The 10,804-nt window shown below is 33.7% G+C and overlaps 2 protein-coding genes across 3 annotated transcripts in view; both read right to left on the bottom strand.

The window, feature by feature from the left end:
* LOC116851978 (trimeric intracellular cation channel type 1B.1) overlaps positions 1-10,804 on the bottom strand; it is a 179,486-nt gene that overhangs the window by 122,408 nt on the left and 46,274 nt on the right. For both annotated transcript variants that reach the window (XM_032831908.1, XM_032831907.1), the window contains one exon: positions 3,057-3,145. In XM_032831908.1, the coding sequence (XP_032687799.1) occupies positions 3,057-3,145 (89 nt within the window). The remainder of the gene's footprint in view (positions 1-3,056; positions 3,146-10,804) is intronic.
* On the bottom strand, positions 7,313-10,196 carry LOC116851977. Its single transcript, XM_032831906.1, has 2 exons — positions 9,221-10,196; positions 7,313-9,085 (listed from the first exon to the last, which is right to left on the bottom strand). Exon 2 carries the CDS (start codon positions 8,931-8,933, stop codon positions 7,341-7,343), a length of 1,593 nt encoding a protein of 530 aa, XP_032687797.1. The 5' UTR covers positions 8,934-9,085; positions 9,221-10,196; the 3' UTR covers positions 7,313-7,340.

Genomic DNA, 10,804 nt, shown 5'->3' with positions numbered 1-10,804 from the left:
CACTCTTTACATGTTGTATGTGATGGAGCTCGATCACCATAACCTTCTTCAAGTAATCGATGAACTTCTGCTACACTTTTTTTCAAATCAAAATAGTGCAAAAGCACATGTCGAAAAAACACTTTATCGCGTTCCATTTTTCACAAAGCAAAAGAAATTGTTGTTAAGGAAAATAATTGTGTATGCTGACTGAATGTTATCGAGAAATGTCGAAATTAATCACAAACTACCTGTTTCGTTAGTAATAACTACTAGAACTGTTTGCATTGCCATCTAACATTTGCGGGCGGAAACTAAGTTAAGGTCCTAATACATATACTACTGACACACTATCACATCGACCCGAGATAGCAGCATTACGCCCAGATACACAATGTCCATGGTATCAACGCATCGTCCAACAATTCGAGAAAAGCCCGCAGGAGGTACTTGACTTCCATATACAAGAAGGAACATTATTTAAACATATATTGCACACGCTCGACTGTAATGATATTCCAGTAGAAAAGCAGTAGAAACAATGCATATCTCGAGAACAACGATAAGAGATATTACAACAATATCATAACGACACAACGGCAGAACATTTAGGAACAGCAAAGACGATAGCCAGAATAGCAAGATTATATTATTGGCCAGGAATGTTTAGGGAAATAACGAGGTCATAGGATGCAAAAGCTGCCTAGCACACAAAGCAGCGCAATTAAAGCTAGCAGGGATTTTGCACGCAACACCAGTAGAAGAGCCGTGGATACAAGTAGCAAGCGACCTGATTGGACCACTCCCGCAGTCGAAACAAGGACACATATGAGTACTCGCCATCCAGGACAAATTCTCAAAATGACTGAAAATGAAACCCCTGAAGAAAACAATCGCAGCAGCACTCACGAAAATATTAAGAATTTTACGCTACGAATGTCCAAAGAAACTGATCTCCGTATCACAGTTGAACTGACAATGTATTACAGTTAAAATCAGCCACATTGGCAGCAATTCTTGAAGAGTGCGGGATACGGCACAGAACGACGCAAACGAACAACGTCGAAATAAAACCGGCGAAAGGAATTACGAGCAAAAACGCGCATCGAGAAACCGTTACTACGTCGTGTAATATGACAACAAACACCGTCCCAACGCGAGATAACAAGCGCAGAAACAACGAGGAAACAGCCGGATCACAAGAGAAAAATCGAAAAAACAGGAAATAACGGGCTTTCCGTACCGAAATCAAGAAAAATGATTCCGCCTAATCGTACCGAACGACTCGACGGAAAACCATCTGTCCGAGTCACCATCTCCAAAGGGCGAATCATTGACGTCCCATATACCGCAGCCCATGTATCCCGTAGATACCGAATTTTTTTAAACGACGGGCTATAGAAATTTCGATTCAACGTGAGCGGAAATGTAACACTGATCAGGAAGATAGATAGAAAAAAAATGTAAAGAGTCCAAGGCGAACGTCCACAAACAGGGAAGGTGATATAACGATACCTTACTAAACGTCACGAAATATCATATACAATCGCGGCACCACCAGCGCCGTAAAACACAACCGGACCAACAACATCGACAATAAGCGTAAACAGCTGAAACGCGGCAGCGCCAAATTCGATCGAACGCGACCGAACTTTTGCGCCGGACTCCATCGGAAGCGTACGAACAATAAGCGGAGTCATACGAGAAACCGAACGCGACAATATATAAACCGAGACCGTCAACAGTAAAACAAGATCTTCTCGAATATTAGAATTTAAAAGATCTCAAGACACTCATACGAGAAGGCTTCATCTGTAGATGCGCAGAATCTTTCCCACTGATAAGGGCGGATACACTACATCAGTATCAGTATTTACATCATCCGCGGATACACAGCTATCCTTTCCCGACTAAGTGTAGCGGATACGCGACACTAAAAGCTCAAGCTAGCTGCGAATGCGCGGCGATCTTTCTCCGAGGAACCCACAGATGCGCCGGTTCCTCACACCTTGAATATCGGATGCGGATGCATATATCCATATATCATGCTTCTGGGGGTAGCGTATTCGCAACCTCAATTAGAGCCTCATAGTTGATGTATTCGCTAGCACGAAGGTTTCTTAGTCGTACAGCGCGACTGTCAAGCATTTAAATATCCAAATGACGCGAGACGAATCAAACACGCCGTCAATAGAGACAAACGATCACGTCTCTCACCTCGTCGCCCGAACGCGTCTAGAAGACGTAGACCACAGGCACACGTAAACACCGCGTAACCGACCACACGCGGCAAAAAGAACGGCAAGCACCGCGAATATTGTAAACTGGGCAGCCGAAATCCAAAAATTATAATTGACTCAGCTTGTTATTAAAGTTACGCATTTAGATAAAAAGAAAGGACTACTGCAATTCATCTGAACCTACACTTCCCGAATCCTGGAATATGCCAGCGAGTGTAAGCCGGCTGTATTAAACATAGACATTACAATTTTGATAGTTTCAAGAACAAGATATAAAATATTTCATAAATTATTTATATTTCGGCAACCTTCATAATTTTGAACATAGAATGGCGAGAGAATTCAATCAGTAATATTAATGTTCGCATGTTATATCAATGAATTTACAAAATGTAATAATTTTATTTAAGGTTTCGCTATGTATTTTTTAACGATCAATTTCACCTGTTATTCTATGTACAAAAGTATTAAAGTCAAATAATCAAATAATTAATATTTAACGAAATATTTCATATCTTATGGTAAAGAAAGTATCAAAATAAAATAAATATCTCGTAAAACATTCACTTTTCGATGTTCTTTTTCCCAGTACTTTTATATATAGAATTATCGGAGAAATCGTGTATTAGACAAACCATAATTCTATTTAAAAAATGTATGTCCAAATCTCTTGCATATCTCACAAAAGAATCATTGTTACTATATTATGTGTTCTTCAAAACCATACAATTTTTATGGGCACTACTTTCCTATATCATTTGAAATAACAGATATAACGGAGACAGACAAAATTATTGTCCTATCTGGTATATATTTCATATATATCTTATAACTAACCTTTCAATGTTCCTATTAAAATCATGATAAGATATGCATTTGGATAAAGCTTTCCTGCATGAGTAACTCCGTCGTATACCTTTTTACATCTGTAAAATAATATGCATAATTTCTTTATAAAATGCTTATTTTAAATTAATTCTATATATATATATATACAGGGTGTCCCGAAGTCCCATGATGACCCTTGGTGAGAACGTAGAACGGATTGAGGTGAGCAAGAAAGTCCTGTGCCGTTTTGCGATATTCGCAATAGTTTTTGAGAAATTAATTATTTTGTCTCAACAAATCAGCGTACAGAAAGCGGCAGCGGAAAGAAAGATGCCTTCGGCCGACGTGCGACCGTGACACTCGCGAATCGTATCTCGCCGCATCCCTCCGCCCATAGCTACGAAACATAGCGAGTCTATGTCTCGTAGCTATGGGCGGAGGGATGCGGCGAGATACGATTCGCGAGTGTCACGGTCGCACGTCGGCCGAAGGCATCTTTCTTTCCGCTGCCGCTTTCTGTACGCTGATTTGTTGAGACAAAATAATTAATTTCTCAAAAACTATTGCGAATATCGCAAAACGGCACAGGACTTTCTTGCTCACCTCAATCCGTTCTACGTTCTCACCAAGGGTCATCATGGGACTTCGGGACACCCTGTATATTAATTTTATATCCACCATATACACATATACACAGAATAGAGTCGCAAAAATGTCAAGTCATTATATGTTTCAAACTATCTTAACAAAAAATATTTGAAAAGTAAAAATGCTATAAAAATTTCTATTTTAGATAAAAGTTTCATGATATTAGGAAAAATTGATAATAATAATATCAAAATGATAAATAAAATAAAAAAATATTTTTGTTTTAATAAATATTCATTCTCGAATTATTTTACTTCAATGCTTTTAGATGCAAAAGTGAGAAGTGAAATCGATTTACGTAACAAAAAAACACAATCACAGTCAAGGTTGGGTAATAACTTTTAAAAAAGTTAAAAGTTAAGTTAGAAGCTAAATAGTTAGTAACTTTTAACGCAACTTAGTTAAGCTTAAATAAGTTAACTTTTAACTTAAACTTAGTTAATTTTTATGCATTAACTTAAACTTTTTTCAATTAAGTTAATTTATTTCATCAATATTAAAGTTGCGTAAAAATCATCAGCCACTTTAACAGACAGGTATATAAGAGCAGTACTCATAACCAAATTTTATATTTATGATCGTTTCAAATTTATTTTTAGATACTGAACGAATCGTTTTATTGGCTACGAAGCATCTAAAAATGAACTTGAAATTACTTTTAATAAAAGATTTGACTATGGATGTCCGATTCACGCTTACATCACACTTATAGCCCTATAAGCGTCATTCTATCTTTATTGTTCATTACATGCTAAAGAAAAGTAGAATAAAGCTTCCAGCATTGTAATGCGTCGTCTACAATGGCAGTAGGAGTAGTAGTAATAAATAAGCAGTAAGTAAATGGACCAATCACAATCGATTTTTCTTGAATCGTGAAAATGGAATTGGTCAATTTGCTTACTGCTCATTTCTTAGTACTACTCCTACTGTCATTGTAGACGACGCATAATACATTCTCTATAATGGCAGCAGGAGTAGTAGTAAGAAATAAGTAGTAAGCAAATAGAGCAATCACAATTGATTATTCTTCTATAAGTCGACTGTGATTAGTCAATTTCTTACGGCTTAAAGCTTACTACACTTATTGTAAATCGGGATGTAAAGCTAGTGATACACATAAAGAAACTTAAGCAGTAAGACGTAAGCAGTAAGGAAATTGACCAATCACAATCAACTATTCTCTTTACGGTCAAAAAATAATTAACTGTGATTGGTCAATTTGTTTAATATACTTTCATTATTTCACATATATTTAAGCTAAATTTAAAGAATAATTATAAAATCAAAAGATACATATATAGTTTTAGATAATTAAATTTTCCGTAAATAACTTCTAACTTTTTTATAACTTTTAACTTTTTAACTTTTAACTGAGTTAGTATTTCATTTGAGTAACTTTTAACGCAAACTCATTTATTTTATAGCGAACTAACTTTTAATTTAACTCAGTTAAAAACCAAAAGTAACTTACCCAACCCTGATCTAAAATAACTAAAATAACAAAATTAATGTTCAAATACTCTTTAGTCCACTTTTCTTATAAGATACTTATTATCATAAAATAATGACCTACTTTCTACAGTATAAAATTTTCTAGGAAAAGTTTTCTCCAACATTTCTATTTTCAAAGATATTAACCCAATAAGCAAGAAACATTAAATTAACGTTTAGAAACGTTGACTTCATGTGCATTGTTAGGACATTTTTTAATAATATTACATTTATATTTTTCACATGTTATTTTGTGATATGATTTTTCTGAATATTGTTTAAACGCTTTAAAACATTACAAAAAACATATTTTTTAAATGTTACTTTAACATTTATTTGAGACCAATGCAACATCTTAAAAATATTTCTGCCGATTAAAACGTTATAGCAAACCTATTTCAACATTACTGAAACTTCCAAATCGCGATCAAAGTATATTCATAATGATGTTTAATACAATATTAAACACTACATATTTGAATATTACAGGTTCTTCAATATCATTGTAGCAACGTTGTATTAATGATTTCTTGCTGGGAAGACTCGTAATTCTTCCTTTCCCTCTCTTTCTCTCTCTCTCTCTCTCTTTCCCCCTCTCTCTCCTTTTATCTGGAGATGATTAATTTTATTTCATCGTTTTTATTGTACTATGTATGTGTATATTTTCCTTTAATTACTTGTAAATATTTTAATACAATAAGTTTTAAATAATTATATTGTATTCAACAGAATAGGTCTGTCAAATATGTTCTGCAGACTACTCAGACAACACAAATGCCCAGAATCGAGATGTCTTTAAGACATTTTTAAGACATCTCTAACACAATACCCACATAGCACAAAATGTAACAGTGACATCACAATAACGTTACTCTGCGACAATAAACTATGTCGCAATGAAGTCACAAAGAAATCACGGTGATGTCCGCTTTGTCACATATGTGATATCATTATGATATGAAGAAAAATGATCATTATTATATGAAGAAAAATATCACAGTGATGTATTTGTAACAATGACGTATGGCACCGATTAAAAAAAATATATATTTTGCAAAAACGATTGCAACTAGTCAGCTTATATTGATTTTAAATATAATTTAGCTGTTTTATTTGATTTTTTATTATTTTCGCACTTGAAAATTTACTCACAAGGAAACGGTTGGGGGCGTCCCTCACCGAATTTGATGAGCATTGGATATGTTGTAGAGCATCAAAAAACATTAGACACGTATTTTTTTTTATGTGCTTATCTCGAGGTTTAGGGGTTGAAACCACCCCTTGAAAAAAACGGACTTTTTCATTTTTATTTAATATTTCCTAAAATATGAGGTATATGAAAAAATATTTCAGACAAAAGTTTTACAGTATCTTATGCCCTTTCCATCGGTCTATTCAAATTTTTTAAAATGCAATATTTCACCCCCCCCCTCCCTCTCCCCTTCGTCACCTTTGCAAATTTTTAAGTTTTTGTAAGGACAAAAATTAAAAAGCATTTCATGCCAAATCCATCGATATATAATAATAGTATGGTTCCTCGATTCAATTCTTGGCAAAACTACATGACTGATAACTTCGCGTTATAGGCACCGCGTTGTGCGAGTAGGTAAGTACTGTACGTTGCGTTGGATTACTTCTCTTCACTTGCGCTATGTTTTATAACTACTTGCGCATATTTTCTCATATTACAAGATAAAAACGAATTAATTCTAATCATATGATATGTAATATACGAAATAAAGACGTAAGCAGAGATAAACAACAGTAAGCATATATAACAACAGTAGCAAATGTGCGCGGCGTCGCAATTTGTACAGAAGTTTTCAATGTATATTAAATATGTTTACTGCAAAGTAAATTGATACAAGATCAAGGCAGGTTAAAATAAAATTGTAATGCATGAAATAAAAGAAACACATATTCTATTACTTTTGCAAGAGAGAGAAAGCGTGTAATGTGAATATACAATATATAATTACTAATTGCTAAAGATAACAGAGAACTCCGGATAAATTATGGAATAGTAATATAAGGAAACAAAGTAGAAAGGAATAATAAATTGTAGTAGAACAATATTTGACAATAATATTTATTTAACAATATATTTTAAAGCAACAGTACAGAATTTGCATATGAACGGATAATGTATTATATTTATTGCACATATTCGTTACAAAGATGATGATCATGGAAAAAATGTGTAATACAAAGCGATTTTTTACACCAAGAACAAGTAATTATGGCAGTTTCGCCACAAATATCGCAATTTACTTTCGAATCCCTTTGGAAACAAAATTCAACCGGTGTTTGAAACTCTGTTGGTCTAATCTCTACATATCCACTTTTAAACCATGCATATCGAAATAAACTTTGAAACCTAGGCGACGAGAATTGATGGTGCGTTAATGATTGTAATTTCAAAATATTATTTCTAGTATGAAGTTCAATTGCAAGATTTAACAATAAAACAGTATCAGAAAAATGTCTAATAAAATTTTTCCATAATCGGAAGCCGTATACATCTAATGGCTGTATTTGTCCTGTTGTACCGGCTGGAATTGTTAGAAAAACAATATCTGTTGCATAATCTGTTCTAGTTTCCGCTATTATGTTGGGACAATGCCCACTCCAAGAATCTAATAATAATACAGATTGTGGCCCAACATTCGGAAAAAATACTTCTTTCAACCAGGTTTTTACATGATTTGACGTTAATTTTCCTGATGTAGAAGCCGTAACAAAAATATTAGGCGCTTTGAACATAGTTTCCTGTACTCTAGGACCAAATGTTCCTGTTACTTCCTTTAAAACAATGAAAAGCGGAGACAATAATCTACCATCCGCTGAAATTGTCGGCTGTATAGTATAACTATGCGTAGTTGCTGATATGGACTGTACTACAGATTCTATCTTTTTTGTGCCTTTATGTGATAACGTACGACCGGAATGAAATTCTAACTGAAATCCGCTCTGATCAGAATTATAAATATTTTCTAATCCATATCTACCAATGTAATATTTTACGTTTTCAATAAATGTATTGCATTTATTTTCAAAATTTGATTTTGATAATAAGGATTTTTTCGTGACAAATTTGGTTATTTTCCGAGACACAATATTATATGCAATTTTGAATCTTTTTACCCACGTCATTGAAGCTTTGAATTTGTCCACATTTTCTTCTTCTTGCGCTCGAGATGCCCATCGAGCGATGTCAATGTCATGAATAATCATTCCTTTTTCAAGTGCTTCATTGAAGCGATTTAGTGTGTATTGAGATATCCTTTTTAATTTTTCTGTTCTACTACCGCCTTCATTTACTTGGTTGTCCCACCGTCGTAATTGTCGTATAGATGTTACCTTTCTAAATCTTCTTTTAACTCCTTCAAGCGATCTTGCTCCTGTTTTACCGCTCTTCCAATAATCTATTGCTTGTTTTTTATAGTCATGTGATATACTTGCTTCAACGGAAGCGCAAATAACTTCTTCTGGAAGATATTCTTGCCCTTCATTTTCTTGTAATAAATCAACATTTTCTGCTTCTGGAACTTCATATGTATTGTAAAAATCTAAAGTATCCTCCTGTTCTATTTCAAATTCATTATCATTTTCTACTTCTCTCAACATATATTCAATCTTCTCGTTCATTTCAATTTCCTTTAGAGTTATTGGACTTTGTGGAGGATTAAGAACATTGAAAGTTGCATAAAGCAACGTAATAACGTTCAAGGCATTAAATTGCATCATTCTGATAAAAAATATTAAAATAAAGTATGTCTTTTGAACTGTGATTATATAAAAAAAAAATATATACTTTATAATAAATGCAGTGGTCTTCTGTTAGTTCTAATGCCGCTTCTTTTGCTTCTCTTTGTTGATACCAAAAATATGTAGTGAATCTAAAATAAATCAATGTCGTGATAATGGAGAAACAGCTTTATAAAAGATATAGAGAGATAGATCACATAGGTGTTATGAAATTTTAAATAAACAAAAAAATAAAATTTATCAACTTATAACAATTTTAGTAGTACCTTTTAAATATTCGTCGAAACATCAATCACAACATTTTATTAGCAAATGATTCTTTAGATACAAAGTCAGAGAATTACGTAAAAAGTGATAGAAAATGATGAGTTACAATAATACAATACTTTAATTACACATGGCACACATGTATGTGTATCCAAAATTAATAACTATAATTATAATTGCACAATTATCACAACGCACAACTCTTTACTTTGTCAACTCACGAGTTAAAATGTCAGTCTTCCGGTACAACGGACATTTATATAGTGGCTATATGGTATGTATATACAATCTATTTTTACCAATGACGATCGCATGATTCTATTCCTGAACGTCGTTTGGCACGACGTTTGCGATCTTCAAAACAACAATATACAGGGTGACTCATTTTAATTAATGCACTCAAATATCTCAAAACCTGTAAGTTTTAGAAGGAAACGTTTTAGACAAAAGTTGTATGGTTTAAGGGGGACATAGATTCCAATGTGAGTCATGTGGTAGATGTCGTTTTCAAGAAATTTTAAAGGTAACGAATTTCTTAAATGAAACTCGGATATTTTTATCGACGACTGTACTTCAGATATATTCTTAAGTGATTAAGCATATATGTAAGAAAATATTTCATATACCATCTGTGCAGTGCAAAAACAAGGTCAACTAGTGCGTCATAGTTTTTCAGTAACAATATTAAGTCACTCATATTAATATATTTTGCAATCATTTTCCGCATAGAAACAGAATCATGTGATCGTGATTAGTAAAAATAGAATCATTCGATTGTATTACGTTCTATATAGCCGACGCCGCGCACAATTGCTACTGTTGTTACATAAGCATATTTATCTCTGCTTACGTCTTTATTTCGTATATTACATATCATATGATTAGAATTAATTCGTTTTTATCTTGTAATATGAGAAAATATGCGCAAGTAGTTATAAAACATAGCGCAAGTGAAGAGAAGTAATCCAACGCAACGTACAGTACTTACCTACTCGCACAACGCGGTGCCTATAACGCGAAGTTATCAGTCATGTAGTTTTGCCAAGAATTGAATCGAGGAACCATACTATTATTATATATCGATGGATTTGGCATGAAATGCTTTTTAATTTTTGTCCTTACAAAAACTTAAAAATTTGCAAAGGTGACGAAGGGGTGAGGGAGGGGGGGGTGAAATATTGCATTTTAAAAAATTTGAATAGACTGATGGAAAGGGCATAAGATACTGTAAAACTTTTGTCTGAAATATTTTTTCATATACCTCACATTTTAGGAAATATTAAATAAAAATGAAAAAGTCCGTTTTTTTCAAGGGGTGGTTTCAACCCCTAAACCTCGAGATAAGCACATAAAAAAAAATACGTGTCTAATGTTTTTTGATGCTCTACAACATATCCAATGCTCATCAAATTCGGTGAGGGACGCCCCCGACCGTTTCCTTGTCAGTACTGGTCGAACGCGAACTCCAGACCTCATACAAGTTCCTAGTCTACCATCTTATCTACTATGCTATTTCTTCAACTGATACTAAGCGTGTTTTATCATCCCCATATAGCCGAAGCACTAATTATAGTCTCTTTATA

This window comes from Odontomachus brunneus, unplaced genomic scaffold (genome assembly GCF_010583005.1).
Source record: "Odontomachus brunneus isolate Ranch 3 - 2012 unplaced genomic scaffold, Obru_v1 Obru_scaffold_198, whole genome shotgun sequence".
Lineage (NCBI taxonomy): Eukaryota > Metazoa > Arthropoda > Insecta > Hymenoptera > Formicidae > Odontomachus > Odontomachus brunneus.
Note: the sequence above shows the minus strand (reverse complement) of the source record. Positions and strands in the feature narration are given on the sequence as shown.

Excerpts from the sequence above, each read along its gene's own strand:
- LOC116851977 (XM_032831906.1), bottom strand. The coding sequence starts at position 8,933 with ATGATGCAATTTAATGCCTTGAACGTTATTACGTTGCTTTATGCAACT.